This window comes from Topomyia yanbarensis, chromosome 3 (genome assembly GCF_030247195.1).
Source record: "Topomyia yanbarensis strain Yona2022 chromosome 3, ASM3024719v1, whole genome shotgun sequence".
Taxonomy (NCBI): domain Eukaryota; kingdom Metazoa; phylum Arthropoda; class Insecta; order Diptera; family Culicidae; genus Topomyia; species Topomyia yanbarensis.
Window position 1 is genome coordinate 178,743,324 of NC_080672.1, and position 25,318 is coordinate 178,768,641.

Below are 25,318 nucleotides of genomic sequence, written 5' to 3' on the forward strand. Positions count from 1 at the left end.
TCATGTCTTGTAAAAAAATCAGTTATGGAATGTCTTCAACAAAGTTTTTTTGTGAATTTTGATTATAGAGGCTTTATCCTTACTGTATTTTGGTTCTTTTTTTCCGGTTAGAAAAATAGAATTCTATGTTCGGAGGTCGGGAATCGAACCCAGATGAGCTGTGTACACCTTGTCGACTTACTACCACCGACGAATCGACATGACAGGGGCATTCGAAAAGTATCCCATACAAAATAACGATTGTTTTGAAATGAAGCAATCACTATTGTCAAAGTACGATAGATGGCTCCGCCATGTTTGAATCTGGGCAGGTTTCTCGAAACGTATATTGATATTGCAGAAGGTGTGCAATTCCCTCAGCTGCGTATGTAGTGGTAATATACATCAAAGCAGTATTCAGAATTCATTAAAAATGCATGTATTCTGATACTTTGTTGCTTATAGCGGACAGTTTTGATAAATAGTACATACAGAGGATAATAAAAAGCTGGAAAACGATCTTTAGCATGCGAAAAGAAAGTTTGTTCCTTCTAACATACCTGGTACAACGTCGATACACCTTAGCTTTTGCGTACTGTTGTGTTATCGACGAAGATTACCACGCGAACTATTATACAGATGCCGCTAGTGTAACAACGTATTTTAATTTAAACAATTAGGACAATATATGACGCATTTTTGTTCCATGTGGCACGTCGGTTCGTCGGTGTTACTAGTACGCTTTTCCCGCCTCATTCAACAAAGTTGAAATTGCATTTTCGAAAATATTGCTGAATCCATTAAATCTCGAACCAAATTTGTTTGAAGGATGAAAATTTAATGTAGTATTTCTAGGAGGGTTAACCAGCAAAATTATTTTATTAGAAGAGGTGCTGCTTTACGTTGCAATATTCTTCAAAGCTACTAAACATCCAAAGTTAACTGTTTCGAGAAAACGTGATCGTGACCAAAAAAATATGCTTTTGTGCAATTATTTTTCTTTTCTTTACTATGAAAGCTCACAACTCCAGAACGAGTTCCCTTATACAAAATCTTATTACACCATTCAATTCATGATTCAAATATACATCATTAATAGCCACTTCCTTGAAATATTTAATATCTTTATTATTTTCAATCCTGCCTAGAGGCTGTGTATATAATTGATAATACAGTAAAAATCAACACATTGAGTTTTTGTCTCAACTCTACGCATTCTAAAAAAATATTGAAATGTATGCAATGAACTTAATCAAACATTCCCATTCGAAGCATTGTCCTGTATTCTATATTTCCGATCATATCTTCAAAAAAGAACTCAGGAAAATTGGCTAGAGATCAGTTATAAGATCCAATTCCCACAATCTTCCAAAAGTACTCATGCTGCCTATTGGGTATTTCGGGATAGAGATGGCAGCCACGATCACATTTGAATGCGTTTAATTGCTTGAATGTCGACCGTATTAAAAAAAGATTGAACGGATTGAAAATCACGCGGAGAAAATACGTTTTGGCTTCTAAACTTCTTTCTTTTAACTGAAGAAGACTGTTGCTAGAAAGACTAAAAGTACATATACAACACTGCCTAAAACTATAGATTCTCAATGAAGTGATCAGACGATATTCTTCCAAAATTATTATTAGTGAATATTTAATTGAATTATTCAGCTTCAAGTTTTGCATTTCTTATAAAAGAAATGTATAGAATTCGCTCAAACTTTCAAGATTTTTTCCGAGACCCGGAGGGCCGAGTCTTATATACCAATCGACTCAGCTCGACTATTTGGGACAATGTCTGTGTGTGTATGTAACGGACAAACTCTCATTCGTGTTTCTCAGCAATGGCTAAACCGATCTTGAAGGACCTATCAGCCAGACAGAACGCAATTAATTTGTTTTTAACTCTGGTGTTTAGTTTCCAAGATATTAATGTTTGAATGTGTAAAAACGGCGTTTTTCGCAGTTTTTTTGAATTATCTGCCGAAATTGACAACATATATTACCACTTTATATATTTTTAGAGAGCTTATACGAATACCTTTCGAACGAGCCAGAGATTGTTGAAATCGAACTATTATCAAAAAAGATATTTATCATTAAATATGGACGAAAGATTTTTATCATTTCCCATTGCCACAAATAAGACCAAAAACAGGCAATCTATTTTTAACGCCAAAACGGATAATTTTAGGTCAATAGTATCTTCGGAGAATTTGATGTATGTAATATGGCCTTTCTTTTGATGTTATTGTTTTACTGATTAATCCACCTAAGAGTGAGATATTTTCATAAATTTTCTTGGAAGTGATTGTATCGAAATGATGTCTTCAACAAATGTGTAGCTCTTACTTTTGCGAATAACTTTACCGAAGACATAAAATATCTATTTTGAATACTCTAACAGTTATGGCTTGTTGTTTGTGGATTACCCTTTGTCGCCTATTTATTGCTCAATAAAGTAATAATCCATATAAATAAGCCAAACATTATTTCGATAAAACGAGCTTTGTAATTCATTTTTCCATCTACAACTGCTAGAAATAATCACCGAACACTTCCAAGTTGTCTTGAAGGAACTTGATAACTTATCAGTGCAAAAATGTTCATTTGTGCGAACCTTCTAACTGCAATTTTTCTAAATTATAACCATCGGATCGGTCTGAAAAATATCTCGGAAAATGAAAAACGAAATAAATAACTCCAAGCAACAACGTAGCCAAGAGAAGGCTTTGGGGTTTAACACCATATACCTCCCATCCACCAAAAAAATATTGGATTGAAGTTAAAAATTTATTCATGCTGACTGATTTAATTCAATATTACAATAAGAATTATCTGATCCGTACATTGATAACCTGTTGTTGTAAACATCATGAGGGCTTTTGATAAATTGTCGGAATGGGGTCCTGATATGTAACTGATCTATTGGTCTTGATTTCACAGTTGTCTAATAGCATCAATATCAAATTGCTGCCTGAAAACATTCCAATAGAAAACTCCAGAGCTCTGTAATCAATCATAATCCTCAGATTTCTTTTCAAATTGTGCTCGCTTTTGTAGAGATGTACTGGAATAAGGGTCTTTATTTAATAGTTAAAATTGATTTAATGTCTATGAAACATAGAACTGCTCACCAAAAATTACAAATTTTCAACATTTGCTGAAAATGTTTTTGCCTTTCTCATTCACTCTAAAATTTGTCAATCTAATCCCGACCCGGAGGGCTCGGAAAATGTCTGTGTGTGTATGTGGAACAAAATGTCACCTCTGTTTCTCAGAGATGGCTGGACCGATTTGCGCAAAGTAGTATCAAATGGAAGGTACAACCTTCCCATCGGCTGCTATTGAATTTTTTATTGATTGGACTTCCGGTTCCGGTGCTATGGGTTGAAGAGTGCGACCCCGCACAGCAAATTCCCATATAAACCGAAATGAAAAATTCTCAAAGGGGGACTCCCCAAATTTGGAAAAACAAATTTGTATTTTTGTTGCCAAATGACTTTAAAAAGCATGAAACATTGAGATTTGATGTAACTTCGAAAAAAAAAAATTTGACAAAGATTGACTTTTTTGGACTTTGGCACATTTTTGCCTTTCTCATATAAAAAGGTTATGCAATCACTCTAAAAATCATCAATCATCCCGGCTCGGAGGGAGTATGCAATGAGGGGTTGCAACTTTAAAATTAAAACTAGTTTAAAATTTCCTAACTAGTTGAAAATTTTCGGCAGGGCCCGGATCTCCCGGATCTTCCTCCATGATCCGCAGCTGGTTTCAAGCGATGTTTCAGTATCGACACATAGTATCTCAAGATCGTGGCTGTCGATCCATTGTATGTATATGAAAATCGTATTGAATATGTAACATACATTTCCACCATTGTATTGAACATAACCAGCCATGGAATCGTAGTCGGGACAAATGAGAAAGGCACAATTGCACCACTAGGTGGATTAAAAAAGGTTTTTATTTTGGGAATGCGTCGAGTTGAGAGGAAAGCGTAATATGATTAATAACGAGGATAACACTTTGTAGAGAGAAATTTATAAAAAATGGCGTTTTCCATTCGACTCTAGCAGGTCCTGATCAATTTTGATGAGCATTTGATTTTTATTATATAACCAATTATATGAATAGGTCAAATGTTCAAAAACAGTAATTTAAGGTCAAGATTTCGGAGGTTTGGTGTCTTCGATGAGTTTTACAAAAGTTAAACAGCACATTATATGATAAAATAATTTTGACGTTACATCGTCGCTGTTGTGCTATCTTATGACAAACGCCATTTTGGGGTGAAGTGAGTTAGATATGCCATGCTACTGAATTTTAAAATATCTACAATGTGGCGTTTTCAGAATTTTTATACTCTGCTGGGTTACTGAGATATAGTGAAACACAATTATGACAAGCGTCAATTTCTCGAGCGATCGATTTGTGCTATCTCATGACAACAAAAAATAGACAAAAATCCTAGCTTGTTGACTTGCTATAAGCCAAAAAACTTACAGCAAGCCAACAGATGTCTCTGATGACATACGTAATTCCTATGCAGATCAACCTAATCATTAGCAAGGTTCCTGTCTTGGGAGCAAAACTTTTCCTACAATAGTTTTTTTTTAGAAATTGTTGGCTTGTGATTGTGAATATTATTGAACAAATTTCCTTTTGAGATTTCCACTAGTTTTGGAAAGTATGCCGAAATGTAATGATGGATTATGCAAGAAGAATACTTTGTTCGTCTTGTCGCCTGACAACAATAACATTGTTTGATATATATTGTCTCTATTTTTTTAATGAAACCAACTTTTATTGATTGATTTTCCCGATTAAAAGAGGAAAATTGTGAAAACTTTATGTTCCAATACCATCATTTTGTAACCTGATAATGCTGCTACCGTATGGAAAAGTATAACATTGGGAATAGTGATCTATATTGCATAATTTTACGAATCAGTTATGATTCCTTTTTATATGAAATCATCTGCGCACATTTGTGACACGTCATATATATTTTATCATCAATACACACCTATGACACGTATGTGAGCGACTTTGGCTTACATTTTAAGCAAAAACTGTCAATATAGTCACCCGATCTTCGCATAAATCGAGAGATTACTAAAGTAAAGATAGAAGCATCGATTGAATTCTCCGAAAAGCTCCCACCATTTATAAATTTCAAGATATTCAATAACAAACTTTAAAAATCGTTTTTCTCGAAAAGTGCTAAATGGCGCTTGTCATAAGGTAGCACAACAGCGACGATATCGTCCAAGAAGAATTTATGGCGAATTTACTCAGGTTAATATTCATGTCTACAATAAAGTCTCAACAAATTCGCTAAAGACACGAACTCTTTTCTGAAAAATTAATTCTGCATAATTTTAAAACTTCAAAAATTACGGTTTCGGAATTATGCCGTTTGGGCAGTAAGTTCGTTGACTTCAAGTAAGTAGAAACAAAGTCGTTCTACAGTCGTTCACAATAAACTTCTTCGAATACTGAATATCTATTATAATACATAGAAAATTCAATTTTATCAGCCAAATATAAACATGTGTTTGATGAACTCTAGCAGACGAACAAGACTGAATTCGAGTAAATCCTTTCTTGAGCATGTTTTCCTTATCATCATGCAAAAATAAAAAGTTCATCTTTTTTAAATTTTACGCTAGAAAACCCCTTTAAAAGAAATTTATATTGAATAATCAGAAATAGTTATCAGACTACATCAAGCGACGGGAAGAATATTTTAAAGAAAAAGAAAATTGCCCGATTTAGTCAATGTCCCCATTTTGTCAGCCTAAAATACACCATGAGACTGATAAAAACGGGTCTTTATCGTATGTATTATTCACTGTGTCCCAGATAAATAGGTACATTTCTTTTTGGGGATTTTTTTATACCATCGAACTACAACAATTTTTAAGTAGTTTTCAAGGGGTTATTTTATTGACTTCTTCAAAAATTTGGCGAACCCATTCCAATTCGTATTCCAATGAATTGCTATACTTAAGGGTTTATATGGTGTTAAGTCAGACCGGACTAAGTGCAAAATATTGATTTCGAGAAAAACAGGTTTAAGGTTTAAATCGCAGCATCCTTTACATTATGATTGAAAATTAATTTTTGCTATAACTCTTGTTTATTGTTACATATTTCATATCTGGCAAAAGTCGAATATAACTGACGAAATTCTTTATCCAGTGCTATCATTGTCTCATTTTTTGATGTTTTGCGACTTAGTCCGGTCTGACTTAACACCGACCATTTGCAGTTTATTTTTCATGGCTTGCGGTGAGCACGATCTCTCGAATTGCTGAACTGAAAATAATGGAATAGAAGTAAATTTTTAGTATTCTTTACAGATTTAACTCGCTGGGCAAATGGCTCTGAATGAGACCCGCTGGTGCCTTAAGGTTGGACAGAGAATGCGCAAAATTCGCAAACGAAAAAAGCAGTTTTTTCCCACACCGTATGTCAGATCTTCATAAAAATCAATCAGCGTATGTAGAATGTTGTTACAGTACTGCTGATTGATTTTTATGAAGATCTGACATACGGTGTGGAAAAAACTGCTTTTTTCGTTTACGGATTTTACCCTTTCTCTGTCCAACCTTATTTCGCTAGATTTTCAGAGCATTGTGCACCCAGTACATTAATGCAAGTGGCGGAAGGTTATGGAAAAGTTTCGCGAAAATGAAAATTCCACTAATGATGATGATTTTACCAAACGGTTTGGTTTCGAGAGGTTTTTATTTGTTCTTTGGATTAGCGATAATAATTCAAATCAAGGGTACTACTGGTAAGTCCCTTTTAGAAAAAGTCGATGCCGAAGTAAAGTTTGAGCTATGCACGCATGCACTTCAGAGGTAGCGTGATATCAGGAGCTGCGATTTCATTTTTTAGTTATCAGTCACGTTGGAAATTTGAGTAAAGTATAAACTTCAATTCGATTAAAAAAAAATTCGATTTGTTTGGCTCAGAACAATATATAACCTCTTTAGGAAAATTCAGTTTCCCACCACAATGCATTGTTTGAGGAATTTAGATATTTTATTGACAGAGCATTATCAATAATTCGTTTGTATGTCTATTTTATGGGCCATTTTTTCGCTTTCTCATTGGTTTGGCTTGAGTTTTCTAGCACTGATGTTGTCCTATGCTGATTTGAGCGATTCTCTGAGTCCTGCCACTATCCCAAGTAGTATGTGTTATCAAAAACATCGTGAAGCATCAAGTTCTAAATGTTCTGAAACGATATAATATCAGAAGAGAGTGATAAGAGTTATAAGAAATGTCACACACTGTTAGGTGGATTAAAAGTGTTTTTTCAATCCAATTTATTTTGGTTGGGGGGGGGGGTTTGAACCCCTAAGCTTCCCCCCCCCCCCTGGCTACGCCACACACAGAAAAAAAAGATTGGTAAAAGTAAGAGTGATCTGTTTTTAGCAAAATACAACCAACGACTAGGGGAGAAGGGGTAACAGTGAAACACATTTTTTCTACGATTTAAATTTGATGATAATACATGATATTTGGGTAGCCAAAAGTGGTACCTAGTACCACTCTATTATTAAGTAATACATATATTTTTTTCCAACTGGTTAAATTCACGGGAAATAAATTTTTGTGGTAATAAACAGTCGGTGGTAAAATGTACCATTGTGCCCCATGGGTAGGAACTATGAAACACGACGTCGTCTATAGTGAAATATTCTATTTGTAAATTCTGCTCTTTCGTTTTGACGAAGAATTATCCTAACGCTTCGAGTTAATGTTATATTGAGGCGAAAATCACTTGCTTACGAAAGAAATCACTATATCATCGCGTAACATAGGACTACCACATATGCATATTAGCTGCAATCCTGAAAGTAGCGAAAATTTCTACAAAATTTGTCCAAATTTACCAATTTTGCACTATATGAGTAGTATTTACTGTGGAAAATCGGAACCCATTCACATTTTGAGACATATCACAAAAACAAGAAAATTCCACTGTTCTTCATACGTCATCGTTTCACAGTTACCCAATGGGTCCGTTCACGAAAATTGTGAAATTACACAGAACGATGACAAATTACCAAAAAACTTTGTTCGCGGCAAATGTTGAGCATAAAATTTGCTATAAATAACAATGGACTAAATATTTATTCAATGGATGGTAACTCATAAAGATGGAATAATGTTTTTCCTTGCAAATTTACTCTGGCTCTAACAAAACAAACAAATATTCATTAAATGAGATGCAGTTATCAGATCTCTCTCAAAATACAGCAACACATGTAAAGAATTAGATATTGTGAAATATGAGGGAATGAGACGATTCTGACCATGCATTATTATTTTATTGCAAATGTTTCATAGTTCCTGCTGATCCACTCACACCAAAAAATCTGAATTTTATCGTTGACGTAATTCCAAACTTGCAACAATCTAACAAACCGTAATTGACGAAATGACGAAATATAACCGTGTTCTGTTTAATTTTACGTGATAGATGTATTTTCCACGCGCAGTGCCATAAAATTACACCCTTCAACATTTTAAACAAACGCCATATGTGGAGTAAAATAACATGTCTCGCCAAATTCAACGACATGTAAATTTAAAATCAAACGTAAAACTATGTCGTTTTTGATGCTCGTGTATGTCATGGTCAGGATACGTAAATTTACAGGATTTTTTCTAGGTGCGCTGTTACCCTCTCTCCCCTACTATCAGATTGAAAGTAAAACTTTTAAATTAATCAAGAATAATAATCAAAATAAAAGTTTTCCTTTTAAGCTAATGAAAAATAGTAAAAAAAAATAAAAGTTTTATATTCAAGCTAAGAGTATGAGTTGGTCGTTTTTTTTGCTAAGAGTGAAAAACTTATTTTTACCAATATCAATTTTCTGTGTGCACTGCATACTGTTAAAATACGCTTTTAGAGGAAATTCTGAACAAACCATTAATCGCCGATTATAAATCACAGCAACAGACGAAAGAGAAAACTTTCTGCTCTCATAAAATGTTAACATCCATTCTCGGCGAGTTACGGTTTGTCCGGAATTTTGACGATTTTAACGGATATCGCGGTCGCGTAACTCTTCAAATCAATGTCACGTGTGAGGTCATACGAGACATTGATTGTCTCCGATGGTCTTGAACCGTTAGCAATTGAAATCACGATAGGCAAATGATCGCTACCGTGGGGATCAGGGATCACTTTCCACCTGCAATCTAACTGTAGCGATGTCTCGCAAAGCGATAAATCCAACGCGCTTGCGCGTGCTGGTGGTGTAGGAATCCGCGTCATTTCTCCCGTGTTTAAGATGGTCATGTTGAAATTGTCGCAAAGATTTTGGATTAATGTTGATCTATTATCAGCATGAAGACAGCCCCATACCGTACCGTGCGAGTTAAAGTCACCCAGAACTAGCCGCGGTGCCGGTTAGGATTCCGTGATATTACAAAGCGTTCGGTGCCTCGCCGAGGCTCTAGGAGGAATGTAGATGGAAGCAATGCAAAGGTCTTTGATTAAAACTTGACAAGCGACAATTTCAATGCCTGGTGTCGAAGGGAGGTTAATTCGGTTGAAAGAATAGCACTTTTTGATCCCCAAAAGTACTCCTCCATAGGGGTTTTCTCGATCCAGACGAATTATATTAAAGTCGTGGAAGTTGAGATTTATATCGGAAGTTAACCAAGTTTCACATGATGCGAAAGCATCACATTTCAAACTATTTAGTAAAAATTTAAAGGAATCGGGAGGATACGTCTGCTGTTTCACTGTAGAACAGCGATCGAATCGGTGACCTCGTTCGATGACTTAGCCATCGAAGGATACGATCACTGCAAGGAGGGGCCATTTAGTAGTCAACTGCTTCAAAAATGTTTGCACTATAGGGAGAAAACGTATCAGAAGGCTTTTAAGAGGATCAGTAACATTGAAAGCTGTGAAAATTAAGTCCACTATGTCAGAAAATTTCATTAGTCCGCTACTGGACTGAATATCTGTTTGAAAAAAGGGGACACTTGGGGTTTTTGGTGTCCCTGGAAGTGATGGATACTCCTTGTTAGAATTAATATTTCCAAGTCCTGGAGCAAATTGCTTCGGCTTTAGTGCATCACTTCCGTTGGAATTATTGATTGTAGTTAGCGCACTCTGAGTGGACGACACCTTGGCACCCTTAAGAGGCAATTTAGGGGAGGCTAGATTTCTCCTCTTCCTGGATTCCCCTGGGTTAACCAATTATTTTCCCTCTTGTGGGTCGTCAGATTCTTGCTCAACGCCAGCCAAAAGAGCAAAGGAATTTTCGGAAGAGACAGATGGCGAAGCATTCTTTAGCATTTCTGCATAAGAGTGCCTCGAGCGATCCTTAAGGGAGAGCCTAATTTTATCCCGGGCTGCTTGTACGCCGGGCATGACTTAAGAGCATGCGGATGGCCCCCGCAGTAAATACACTTCTCAGTTTCTCCACCGCAAGCGTCATCCTCATGCTCTCCCTCGCATTTGCCGCACCGTTTTTTATTGCCACAATAAGTGGCTGTGTGGCCCAGTTGCTTGCAATTGCTGCAGTTCATTACCCGCGGTACAAACAGGCGAACAGGTAGGCGAACCTTATCCAGAAGGACATAGTTGGGAAGAGCAGACCCGGAGAAAGTCACCCGAATCGAGTCTGACGGAGAATAAGTTGTCTTATCACCTTCAGTTTTTACGGAATACAATTGCTTGCATTCCAGAATCTTTACCTGTTGAAGTGAAGGGTCCTTAAAGCATCCAACCCCGTACTTCAACAGGTCTTCGCACTCTAGACCCGGTTCGGCGACGACCCCATCGATCTCCACTGCCCTACAAGGCACATACACCCTGAATTGCTTCGTAAAACGCTCGCTGCGAGCAATCTGGGTTGCCTGATCGAGGTCATTTACTATAACGCGTATCTTATTAGCTCGAACACGTGTTATCTGAGCTACGGACGGGTAGTTAGCAGTCAGCTCCCGTGATATTTCTAGAATATTTGGCGATTTCGTGTTGGGCCGGAAATACACCACCCAGGGTCCATTTGAACTGGCTGGGTATGTTTTAATACGGGGAAGACTGGGGGAATCAGGGGAGGGAGTAATTTCGGGTTTATCCGGTAAATCCATGGGAATATCATTCCCATCCATTGTTACTACGCCCTCGGCCATTTAGGCACGTGGATAACACGTGGTGTAAACGAGAGATGAAACTTATATTCAGGGGAAAGGAATAAAGTAGAGACCGATCGGGGAAAGGAAAAGGAAAAAAAATACTTAGCTTATATAGCGGCGATTCCGGCTATTCTGGTATTCACTTCACCAGCCTGGGCACCGGCGAACAAAGACTGCCTCAAACAATGGTTGACCTTCACTGACAATATTTATTCTTATACACTTTATGCACGGCGCCAGAAAATGAACTGCTTCGATCGAGAGTTCGGAGAGTTATGCTTTCTCCATTATGTTTTCATCCTAATAAGAACGGTTTGCAGATAACTATTTTTGTGATACCAGACGAGAATCCTTTCTAACGATTCGAACCTTGCCCGAATTCGCTTCTGCTGCGTACATACACGAACATTCCCCTTTCGCAACTCACGCCGAATGAGCATTGTATATCGCAATGCGATCTCTTTTATAAACTTTTTAGTGCAGATGGAAGTCCATCCTTTTGTGCGACAAATGGAAATATGTTTTCATCCTAATAAAAACGGATTGCAGAAATTATTTTTGGTGATACCAGACGGGAATCCTTTCTAACGATTCGAACCTAGCAAGGTTGCCACATTCACTAATGTTCTTGAAAGATTTGCAAAAACTTACGGGTTTGTAGATTAATTAAATATTTGCTTATATTTTGATTCACTGATAAAGGTTCAGAATTAACAAACTCAATTCAAGTTAATAAAAGGAACTTACTAATTAGATTCTTTTGCCATTATGTATTCGTCCTAATAAGGACGGTTTGCAGATAACCATGGCGCAAACCCATCAATTGAAAGCGCTACCGGAGAATAAGCACCAATAATTCTTTACAAGTATTTTGTTAGTCCTGAAAAGGACTATCAGCAACATTGGAGACAAGTTAATTTACTTCTTGCCGGCGGTGATTTTCTTCGTGGCAGCTTTCTTGGTAGGTTTGGCGGCCTCCTTCGGCTTGTTCGCTGCAGTCTTCCTTTGGCTGTTTAACCTTCTCATCACCATCTCCACCAACGTATTTCTTTTTCTTCTCTCCCGTGGCAGTCGATGTAGTTGGCCGTCCGATGCAGCTTCCTAATGGGTGATTTAACATTTAACACGTCTGTTCTGCACTGCGTCTTACGCACGTCTGGCTTTGAGAAAATGATGATGATGAAATTTTTGAAGTAGAATACTTTTAACGTTTCAATATGGGGTCCTAAATTATGATTGATTTCTGTACGCAAATTGCAAATATGGTCAGAAACAAACTGGAGTGAAGTGGAAAACATTTTTACTACGCGCATTCGTATTCATTCCGGAGAGCAGTTTGTTCAACTTTTCGTTGTTACGAATCACCAGCTGCTGAAGACGTGGGATAATTGGTCATTTGTTGTCACGGGCAGCATTTCCTTCCAATTTAAACACTTTAGCAGCAAGGTATTCTATTACAGCTACTAAGTAAACGGCACTCCGATGCGTTCAACACAATTAGCTTGTGTATCGACCAACGAAGGGGAGGAGCTACGAAGAACACATATTGAGGACAACACAAAAAAGGACGAGCTTACATTGTGCTGTAGTCAGGTATAAAAACTCAGCATGCTGTTGCTCACGCTCAGTTCGATTGCAGCATCAGCATGAAGCAGTTCGTTTCCAGCATCTCCCGCGAAATTCAAACCGCCGTCCGTTTGCTGCTGTCAGAAGAGTTGGCCAAGCACGCCGTCTCAGCTGGCACCAAAACTGTTACCATATACACCAGCTCCAAGTAAACTTCGAACACTGCCCAAACAAAAGCCCCGTTTCAGGGCCATCAATTTATCGACAAAGAATGAAATTGAAGTTTTGTTATTACAAGCATCAGAAAGTGGCTTGTCAAGAGCGTTGGATGGTAAGTGAGCCACTTGTGAACAATACCGTGTCTTTCACGTAGAATGGCACAAAATCAAAAGTTATTTGTGATTTGTAGACAGTTTAGTGTAATGATTCAATTTACAAAAATCTAACGTTTTGATATAGGTGCTCCGTTTCAAAATTTTCGGCCACAATATTGCCTGTTTTTTAAACGTGAAAATCTGCTGTTGTACTGAATAAAAACCTTCGATTTTTGCGCTGATTGGAAATAGTTGTGACTAATTCTGTAGAATGTACAATTACTGAAAATAACGGATTTTGTGAAAGCAGTGGTTGGTCCGTACAATACGATTCCAAGCGAGCCAGACTAGTTTTCGTCGGAAGGTCCACCTCTGACAATAGAAGTAAACTATTTTATTTTGAATTCAACTACAACTTCCTTGAAAACAGCACAGCTAAAAAACTTTTGGGAAAAACGCGCAAACCTAAATTTTCCACTATAATGGAAACTAGTGCCCCCGCCGCACAGCATCATCAAGATTGATAGTAATTCAAGCCGACTGGAAAGGGGATGGAGGTTGTAAGGCAATGGAAAACGAATTTTTTTTATTTTGTTTATAGAGGTTTTAACCTTAAGGTCATTCGCCTCTTCGGGTCAGAAAAATCTCTTATGAAAAATTTCTAACCCTATGTGCGGGGTCGGGACTCGAACCCAGGTGCGCTGCGTACAAGGCAATCAATTTACCAACTACGCTACGCCCACCCCTAACGAAAATTTCATTTATATCTTACTGGAATATAATTAATATGATTATATAGGCTGGTTCTGAAAAGAACTTGTTGGTTTGTGGTTTATTTTGGGTCACAATTTAGGCCCGCTCGATTGCTGATAGCTGTGAATTTCTCGCAAGGCGACAGTTTCTGTTCGGTAGCGATGAGGCTTCCTAACGCCAACCGTGACTGGGGCACTTTTACGCGGCCTTCGTTGCTTACTGCTTGCGGTGAGGCTTTCCTGCGGTGGACTTACGAGCGGGGTTACATATGCTGAAGTAGGCCCAAAAATCTTTTTTTTTCTTCTATCGTAAAGTTCAGTTGCTAAGAATGTTATCTCAAATTTATAGAGATCAGAGCAGTGGACTCAAAGTTATAGCGTTTTTCATTTTGCTCCCTTACGGAGGCGTGGTTTATACTTGAAACTTTAAACGATTATCTCGAAATCACGTTTCCCAAACACGCCTTTGCGGTGACTACGATTTCCGAAAAAGTTTTCAACCTATCTTAAAATTTTTTTAGCCAGTTCGTAATTTAACTGCCGTGTCCTTAAACGATTCCATTTTGTCCTCAAAATTTTCATATCAATGTTGTGAATTTTGTAATAATTTTCTTTCAGTTGAAGTGTTTTTTTTTTGGAAAAATCGTCTCCGTTTTCAAAAAGAAGAATTTTTTAATCAATCGTTCAAGGACGGAACAGCTACATAAACTAATGTTTTTTTTAGTTTTATGCTTTCATTTGAGCTGTTGGAGTGGAATCGTAGTCACGGCAAACCTCTTTGAAAAAACCAGTTTTTATCCACCTAGTGGTGCGATTGTGCCATTCTCATTTATCCACACTTTGTTATCATTTATTGTTTGTAAAAATCGGTAGAGAATGCGCTGGGGAATAGGTGTGATATTAGCTTAGGAAATTGGCGAGTTCCTCGTAGGCATCATGAACCGTCATATGTGGCCAATGTAATCAAAGCTGCTTTGATTGATCATTAATGATCCAGACCCGCAAGCTAGAGTAATGGATGCACCCATTTTAATATGTTTTACATCATTTGGATGTCGCTTGTACCAGTTTATATGCGAATTTGCTGTGTGACTGCACTCTTAAACTCGTAACTCCGGAACCGGAAGTCGGAGCAACGAAAAATTCAATAGCAGCTTATGGGAGCGTTATACCCTCCAGATGAAACTAAGTTTATGAAAATTGGTTCAGCCATCTCTGAGAAAATTGTGTGAGTTTAAATGTGTCATGTCATACACACACATACATACATACATACATACACAGACATTTTCCGATCTCGACGAACTGAATCGAATTTTGAATGCGAAGGCCCTCTTTTCTTTCTTCTTCGCCAATGCCATTCGCAAAACGCTTTCTATTATGTAATCGGTTTATTGTACACTAATCTACTAGCTGTTCTTCCAGCGTCTTGTTCATGAGATTGCGTAGGATTTCAAAACCAATCGACGCTTCCAGAGCTCAGCCGTAATGGCCCTCCATGAAGCCGGCGAGGCCTATCTGGTTGTTCGAGGATACCAATCTGTGTGCTATCCACACCAAGCGATCATCATGCTGAAAGACATCCAACTGGCTCGCCGCATCCACTGGGAACTAAATTCGGTGTATCTCCCAGAATAAAACAACAAACGGTCTTTTTCAGCACCAACCAATCATATTTTAGTAAGAATTTTAGCAGAAATTCCTTTAAAAGTGTTCTCAGGTGGGTGCATGTGTATGTGTGTTTTCATGGAAAGCGCAGGGGTATTTTTTCCAGCAAACTACTTATAAACTTTGTATCGATCAAGAGTAGCATGTGAATAACTCCCATTGAAAAGAATTGAGGAAAAGCTTTACGACTGATTTCACATATTTAAGTTGGTCTTGAAGTCGTCGATTCATCATCATTCGTTCGGCGTGTCTTAACGTGATAGGACGTGTTTGTATTGCTCCGCGTGTTCAATCTTTTTTTTTAAACGGCGGTCGGGCGCCAGCTCGAAGGCCAGCCCTAAGCAAAAACATAGCGCAGCGGCGCAGAAAAGTCCGAAGGAACCGGACGGCAAGCGATTGCGTTCCGAGGGAGACAGAATGTCAGCACATTCTGCGCGTCCCACCAGTGTTGCGAGTGTAGTGAAAACTGCAACAAACCGAAGCGACCTAAGTGGATTTGGTGGCTCGGTACAGGATCTGCAGGAGGGCGATCTACAGCTGCCAATTAAAGTCAAGCTTCCCCCGATTATGATAAAGTCAGTGCCGCTCGACAGAATAATGAAGAAGATGAAAGCTCTTGGTGTCACAGCTGAATATAAGATTTGCAGAATCGGAACCAAAGTTATGGTAAACTCCAAAGACGAGTATAATAAAGCTTTAACATATCTAAAAAACAGCAAAACCGAATTCTTCACCCACGATATTGCGGGTAATAAACCATTCAAGGCCGTGATTCGTGGATTGCCGGTAATGAACGCACAGGAAATCGAAAATGAGCTCCGTGCCCACTACAAGTTGATGCCAGTCGGTGTTTTTCAAATGTCTCGGCGAGACAAAACTAAAGCCTTTCGGGATTGCCTCTACTTGGTTCACTTTGCAAAAGGGACCGTCCCTTCGTCCGTCCATCGCATAACGCACTACAAGCAGTGAGAAGTATTGGTTCAATCGTTGTTCGTTGGGAACCATATCGTGGTGCCAATCGGGATGTCACTCAGTGTCAACGATGCCTGAACTTCGGCCACGGGACGAGAAATTGTAATGTTAAACCTCGATGCGGATATTGTCGCCAGCCGCATGCCACTGCAGACTGCTTGATTGAAGGAGCTGTAAAATATCGCTGTGCCAATTGTAACGGTAACCATCGAGGCATGGATCGAAACTGCCCAAAACGGGAAGAATACAAAATTATCCGGAAGCAAGCATCCGCAAAAACTCAACCAGGAAAGAAGAAAATGGAAGTGCCTTCACTCTCGTCCGCCAACTTCACTGAGCTGCCTTCAGCTAGGTCCGGGTCAGCAACACCTCAGCCCACGCCAGCTGCAAATAATCCATGGGCTCCCTCAGCTGTTTTCGAACAGACCGGTGGGCCTTCAACGAATCCTCCAGACCAGCTGTCAACTCCAATGTTTTCGGCAGAGCAACTGATGGGAATCTTCACCGAAATGTGTGGTAAGCTGCAACAGTGCCGCACACGCCGCGATCAGATCTACGTTTTGGGTCTTCTTGTCATCCGTTATGGCTGTTAAACCAGTAACAATCATGAACTGGAACGCTCACTCTATCAAAGTGAAAAAATTGAGCTTGTGGACTTCATCGTCACAAATGATATAGATGTAAGTATCATAACAGAAACCCATCTTTCTCCCGATATACCATTCTCCATACCCTACTACTCTACGGTGCGCATGGATAGAAATCAGTCTCGAGGTGGTGGTGTTGCCATCATTGTGAAAAAAGGCGTCAAATTTCTCGTACTTCCCCAACCCAGTACAACAGTGATAGAAACAATAGGTGTTGAGATTGAAACATCTGGAGGGAAACTTAAAATCATCGCTGCTTACTGCCCTCGTCAATGTTTTATGAGCAATGGCTTGGCAAGGCAATTTAAGAATGACTTGTCAAAACTCACGAGAACGAATGCCAAATTTATTATTGGAGGTGACCTGAATGTTAGACATGATTTTTTGAGAAATAACCGAAAAAATCAAAACGGATCCCTTCTTTTTGATGATATTCAACTTGGCTACTACTGTGTCCACTTTCCCGATGAACCGACCTACCTTTCGCCGGCTGGTAATCCTTCCACTCTGGACATTTTTTTGTCCAATGTAGACGTCTCCAAGCCCAAAACCTTTTCCGAGCTCAGCTCCGATCACTTCCCTGTAGTGTGTGAGTTTGATGAAAAGGTTACAGCGACTCCGCTCCAACAAAGAAAAGATTACCATAGAGTGAACTAGGTGACCTTCCAAAGAATAGTCGACTCACGACTGTACGAAAATCCAGTTCTTAACAACACAGAAGATATTGATCGATGCCTGGTTGGCTTCCATCGAGCCGTGCAGGAAGCAGATAGGTCCTGCATCCGGGAAGTACCAGTGAAGGCTAATTTCATCCCAATCAACCGTGACACCAAACACTACATTCGCCTGAGAAACATATACAGGCGTCAATTCCAGAGAACGGGTGACTTGAATAAAAGACAACTCGTATCAGATCTCAACGCTGTCATCAAAGTTAGAATGGACCATCTCAAAAACCAAAATTTTGGAAAGGTTATCCAGAACTTAACGGCGTACTCACGGCCATTCTGGAAAGTCGCTAAAGTACTCAAGTCTCGTCCCAAGCCAATTCCACCGCTAAAAAAGGATGCGAAGCTATATGTTTCTCCCCTCGAAAAGGCCAACATCATCGGCGATAATTTTGTGCGCTCACATAACCTCGGTAGCAACATCCAAAGCCCGCTCGAAACACTGGTTGAGGAGAAAGTTCGCAGTTTAAACGAAACAGTCGGAGTTGTGCCTCAAAATCAGCTCGTGACAGTAGAAGAAGTTCACTCAGTTATCAGGAATACAAAAAATATGAAGGCACCCGGGTTCGATGGGGTTTTCAACCTCATTCTAAAAAATCTTAGCCAAAGAACTCTTACTTTCCTAACGAAGGTGATCAACAAGTGCTTAAAACTTCAGTACTTCCCTTCCATCTGGAAAATGGCTAAAATCGTCCCGATCCTTAAACCCGGGAAAGATCCCACGCTACCCACGAGCTACAGACCCATCAGCCTATTGTCATCGCTAAGCAAGGTCTATGAAAAGCTGCTACTGGATCGCCTCCTAGTATTCTTGAACAATAACAACACCCTTCTACCTGAACAATTTGACTTTAGGAGAGGTCATTCAACGACACACCAGCTGTTAAGAGTCATCAACATAATCCGAAGAAACAAAGCCGTCTCCAAATCCACGGCCATGGCGCTACTTGATGTCGAAAAAGCATTCGATAATGTGTGGCACGACGGGCTGATATATAAGCTTTGTGAGTTCAATGTTCCGGTCTATCTAACGAAAATTATTCACAATTACCTGCATGATAGAACATTTAAGGTCTCTCTGCAGGGAGCCGTCTCCGATTCTTTCCAAATGCCGGCTGGTGTACCCCAAAGTAGCCTCCTCGGGCCAATATTGTACAGCCTGTTCACGTCAGATATACCTCCCCTTCCCGATGGCTGCTGGCTGTCACTATTTGCGGATGACACTGCCATACTAGTGAAGGGACGACATGTTCGCGAACTCAGGAGTAAATTACAACGATGTCTGGACATCTTGGTTAAATATACAAACACCTGGAAAATTCAACTTAACCTCCCCATGACCCAGACAATCATCTTCAAGCACCGACAAACCACCAAACTGGATCCTCCGGACGACTGCAAAGTGTCGCTTGGACTATTAATAGATTCCAAACTCATCTTCCGCCAACACGTTGAGAAAGTTCAGTCCAGATGCTCCCTCCTCGTGAAAAGCCTCTACCCCATCATCAACCGGCGTTCCAAGCTCTCCGGATGCAACAAGCTGGCAGTGTTTAAACAGATAATCGCCCCTCTGATGGATTATGCTATTCCGGTGTGGCAGACGTGTGCAGCCACCCATAAGAACAAACTGCAAGTGCTGCAAAATAAAACACTAAAAATGATTTTGAACCTACCGTTTGATACTCGAACTAATCTAGTCCACAGGCAAGGTAACATAGGAACTTTTACTCAAAGAGCAACAACAATAACAAATAAATTTAAAGAAAAATGCTAAATATCTGAACATATGCTTATTCGCAGACTATACTAGGATTAGAAATGTAAATATTGTATATAGTAGGTTAAGGATTAGGTTAAGGATTGAAAAACAAACAAATTCCGTTCGATTCGGCAAGTCTGTAACAAAAACTACATAATCAAAAACAAACAAAATACGCAAGAATAACCAAAATTGAAGAGAAATCATATCTGCATCACTTGAAAGACCAATTTCATGTAAATGTACATATACAAAAGAAAATCAATAAAGTAAATTTAAACTGTTAAAAAAGTCGTCGATTCCATGCATGCAATAAAAGCAATCACAGCACCAAATCTGTGAGTGAACTTTTGTTCTGCAACCAGTGGTGGAGCGTGGGTTAAATTAAGTCGCCAATAAAAATTGTCATTCAATCAAAAATTAGGGTTTTTTGGGCCATTATAAATTGAAAAATTACAAGCAAGAGGGTACATGCATGAGAAACTTTATCACATTCCAGCTATAAGGACTGTACGTTAATTTAGACTAGCGGAGAACATCAAAGTAATTCTTCATATGACGAAAATAGTCGCCCTGATAAGGGCGGATTTTTCGTAGTTTCGACCAGAAATGCAATTTTGAATGCGAAGGCTCTCTTTTCTATCTTCTTCGCCAATGCCATTCGCAAAGCGCTTTCTATTATGTAATCGGTTTATTGTACATCGTCCACTAAAGGGGCGGGCCAACGAAAGAATGAAACGCGATAAACATAAAAAGGATGGACTGTCGTTTCGCTACGGTCGAGTATAAAAGATAGGTGCAGCCAATTTTTTCATTAGTTTCAGTTCGCACGTAGTCAGTCTACTTTTTACTTCTGCCGCAGTCAGACGTACAATCGAGCCAAGTGAACAACAGGCCTCTCGATCTAGTGTGCATTGTCTCGAGAACAAAGGAAACATCGGATTATTCTTGTCATCATGAGTAAAGTTGACGAAAAAGCTCTACTTCGACCCAACGCTGCGGTCGTTGACTTTAAATTTTGTTTAAAACGACCGAGTTTTAGTGAAGTGGAATACCTTCTGAAGGTAAAAATGCAACTTAGACTTACGGAAGTGTTGTACCTTCAGTATCATCATCTTCGCAGTGCAGTGTTAATATCATTCAACACGTTAGCACAAGCCGAGCGTTTCGTTTTGAAGAACAACTTAAAACACGTGGTTGAAAGTGACAACGTTTGACCCGGAGACTCCGGTTTTCGGGAACGATCTCCGGGCATCTGGGTTTTACATCAATTTCTCCGGGTTTGGTGGGAAGACGCATAATTTCAATTTTTATTCATTACAAAATATTTAAAAAGTCTAAGTTAACTATTACTCTGGTTCAGATTTCTTTTGCCCGACTAACCCTTCGTTTCAAGAAGGCGAAGATAAGTTTACCAAATATGTCTGATTTCTTTCACAAAGAAATGAAAATGAAAAAGAACTCAAATTTACTACAAATTAAGGAAAGTAATATTTCACTATATGCTACAATTGAAATGTTGCATCCCACTAAGTCGCTCAAAATGGTGTAAAAAAGTTATTTTGCTGCAATTTTACCAAATCAATTCACTGTTAGTGGAGCTGGAGCTGCACCAAGGTATTGTAGATTTGTTCTGATCCAACTGGCTAGGTCAACATCAAACGAGTTCTTCCGGTGTTGTTGTTACTCCAACGATTCGTAACTGTTGGCTAGGGAGGTGAGTTTTGCCCCTTGTTGGGACCTCTGGTGAAGAATAATCGACACCACATAGTGCTTCCTATGTGATGCGGCTGCCCTGCCTCCTTTGCTCGCTTTTTCCTGTTAGTTGTGGAGGACAGCAATGCTCGTTCGACTTGTCCTCCACAGCGAGAGTAGCAGATGCTTTTGTATTCGTAGCACTTAGTCGGGGAAGTTGAATACTACACCAGATTAAATTATAGCTTTACTTTAACGTAGTAATAAAAAACGATTAAAGTGCTCTAAAATGCCGAGCAATCGTTTTAATTTCAATTTCTGTCTAGTTCCACTGAAAATCCACCACCCCCCAGGTCAGTGAAAATCTCCAGGTCAACGCCTCTCAAGAGGTGGCAACCCTACATCAATTGAATACAGCGTAAAAGTAGTACGGTAAGCTTCCTAAAAGTGGGCTTTTCACCCTAGTTTTGCCCAGAGTTGTAATGTTATCGTTTATAATTTCAGAGTTCAATCAAAGATTGTTTTGCTAAAGCTTGGTGGCATATTTTACTGATTTGTTGGATTTGTTTCAACGTATGTCGCTGTTGTGTCGTTCTTTGCTAAATTCAATTTGACATCAGCGAAATGTGTAAGGTTTCTTTTTGAACTGCCGAAGCTAAAGTTTGACAGATATAGCCGCAGTAGTCTTTATGTTTTTCAAACAACTTAACCATCTGGTGAAATGTTGTAAAATGTACAATAAACGATTTTATGTCGTCACCCCCACTAAAACATTTTCCTAACACTCCCACCAATCATACAAATACGTCGGTTTGCTGAAACCATTATATAAAATGATATTCGAGTTGAAAGTTGAAAATTTGAGGTAAACGAGAAAAATTAGGGGTAGGTATTGCTTGTGGCTCTAAAACTGGATTCTAACCGCACTGCGCACTTACCATTCCTCTTTCAAATTCTTCTGATAGACTGGTTAGTTCAACTGGTCTGTCTATGAAAATACCATCTCTAACTCTTAAAATACATGTGTTTTGAAAACTCGCACTTTGAAAGTGTGAAGTCCAGGTTGGTGGTAAGTGCGCAATAAGCTCCGGAACATAACAAGGGTGTTGACGTAGGACAAAATGTGAGTGGAAATTTTCTGCATAACCTTAAAAAATATTAACTCATGCTCTTGACATGCTACTCTTACTATAGTAATTCGCAAAATTTAAATTTCGAATGACTGAAGCATTCCTTAACTTTTATCGGCAAAAATTTACCACAAGCTATCAACTCTTATTGACAGATGCCCATATACCTGTATTTTATGCGGGGAACTCAGTAATAAAATTATTTTACTGAATAGATTACCGGACAGGATACTATTGTAAATCCCCAGGAAAATTTCGCTGAACTTGTTTAATCAAATTTAAGATGTAAATTTAGCCATTTGAAAGAGATACAAGCAGGATTTAAATAATATGATACGTCAACCAATAGTCCTACGTCAACACACGGTTATGTCCTGGACATTACCGACCCCTAGTTTTTTGTAAAATAAGCGGTTGGGGTAAGTTGACAGTGATGCACGCGGGGTGATACTATTTACAGTGCAAATATAGTCTTCAAATATTTTTATTTTTGGAATTCACTGAAAAGTAAAACTTTGTGTATCTTGTTAATGCAGAGAATATTTATTTCGGCCAATTGGCTGAAGAATTTCGAAAATATGCTTTTGAAAATGGAATACGCGTCAAAGTAAAATGACGGGGTATTGAGACTAAAATATATTGGAAAATGTCGGTTAATATAGTTTTATTGAAAAGACATTCAGCACATTCCACAAGGACCCTTAATGTAATTGAATCTCGATTTGATTGCTTATTTTCTGGTATATTCATACATACCGCCAACTTACCCCGAGGCCGGGGTAAATTTGCGGGTTTTCCGCGTCACACATTTTTGTCTATAAAAACAACACAATGCAACAAACACTTTGATAAAATTCAGGGATGTTGCCAACAGTCTGCCCTTTCATGTCACATGTCATATTTTGCAAGATCTATCTACATTAAATCGGTAAAAAATAGAAACTGAAAACATCGCCAAGTAGCCCCGGTTTCCTTTATACTTTTTGTTTAAAGTGAGTCAGCGTCTACTTTCGTGGTGGGCGTGGGATACGTACTAAGTAAAATAAGAATGTAATAGACATTTCCACAATTTTATTGAACAAAACCAGCTAATGAATCATAGTTTGGATGAATGAGAAAAGCGTAATTGCACCCATTGGTGAATTACAATAGGTTTTTATGTTTTCAAGTGGATTTTGCAAATTGGACATTGTACTATGCTAGACGTATAACAAATATTTCATAAAAATATAGCAACATACCTTTACAGAAATTCAAACTTTTCCCTTTTTTCCCGCATCTCTACATATATAACCCCTTAATTGCAACTCAATACCACTAAGATAGGGATTAGGAAATTCTATGGAACAAAGAACAATTAATATGCGATTCAAAGCAACGTTTACAATGCCGCTTTGGATTTTACGCCATGATGTCTTAAATAATGTCTCATTGCACAATTATTGCATACTCACCGGTGAGCTGTGACGTAACTTTTAACGGCAAAAGTTTTATTACAAATATCACACGCATATGGACGTTCACCTGAAAATAGTAAATTATCAAATTTTCTTTAAATATAAAAACAATGAAACATAAAATTGGCCGTTAAGTTTAGTGTCGTTATACTCATTTTCAGTTCAGCGGTTACATGTTTTATTTTGAGATTGTGCAATATCGGTTTAGTAAATTAGTTGTGCAATTTGCGTTTCGGAGCGTCTTGTCAGACATTGTGACAGGACTACGCTAGTGCCGGATTATCGCTAGCTTATCAAAAGTGAAAATATTGTCTATGTTTCTTAGCAAATTCTTAGTCCAGCGTAATATTCCATAAGAAAAGAAGTTTTGATTAAGCTGATGAGAATGATGAGAACTGTGCTACATTTCTCCTTAGTGGAGAAAAATTTGGGTAAAACTTTTTCTCCACTGAATTGAAAATTGTTTGCGTGAGAGTACAAAACCTATTACGAAATTAGGTATGAAATTTGCGTTTTAGCTTCGTCTCATCAGAATCCGGCACTAACTAACGTCAATCCAGCGCTGGCTGGGTTCTGTCGCTAAGTTGGTGTCGGATTCTAATGAGTTGAATTCGAAACGCATATTCCATAACTAATTTAGTGATAGGATACTATCACGCGCAAAGATGGTTTTAAACAATCTTCTCCTTAGTGAAGAAAAAATGAATGGATGGCGTCCACATTTTTTCATATATCGATATTTTTGCAATTATTAATAGTTCTGTGTAATCCACGTACACTGCCATTTGAGAAATTTGAAAATAATTTTTATATTTTTAGTATTACTAGTCAAAGTTGACATTGTAGCATTTGCAACATGTTCTTGAAAAACAACAAAAGTTATTTGTTGCATTACGATGACAACAGAACAATGTTAATCGATGAAACAATAACTTGCACCACATTTCCACATGATTTTGTAACATAATACAATCTGTTGAAGAATTAATCGATTGCGTAAATTGACTTCATTTTCATACACTACTCCATCCAAAATAAAATCGATGGTAATTCTGTTACGCATATAAATCTATGGATTATCGTATTGAATTATTCAATTCAGTCGATCCACCATGCTTTCAGGAGTATTGGTTTTATACGTTACCAACCCAGCAGTCTTCGTCAGACGAAGGTTTTTATATTTAATCGAAAAAATAAAGTTCTTTCTACGAATTTTTGCGATTAAGGAAGTTACTTAAGGTGTAAATTGATAAAAAATATTCGAAAATTGACAATAACTTTGTTGTTTCGAGAGCTACAGATTCATCGTTGTTATAAAAATGTGTATTTTATCGCTTTTAACAACTTTGTAGAAGACACTTTTAATAATAAAAAGTAATCGTAAAAAGTTATATTCGAAAACTGTTTTGAAGGGGTCTATCCCAAGCAAACCTACATATCTCACTGCTGTTACTACATAGAGGTTTA

General features: G+C 38.4%; 1 protein-coding gene across 9 annotated transcripts in view; it reads right to left on the reverse strand.

Moving 5' to 3' along the window:
* LOC131693897 (zinc finger protein OZF-like) overlaps positions 1-25,318 on the reverse strand; it is a 411,867-nt gene that overhangs the window by 2,496 nt on the left and 384,053 nt on the right. For all 9 annotated transcript variants that reach the window (XM_058982163.1, XM_058982156.1, XM_058982160.1 and 6 more), the window contains one exon: positions 23,849-23,918. In XM_058982163.1, coding sequence (XP_058838146.1) covers positions 23,849-23,918 — 70 coding nt within the window. The remainder of the gene's footprint in view (positions 1-23,848; positions 23,919-25,318) is intronic.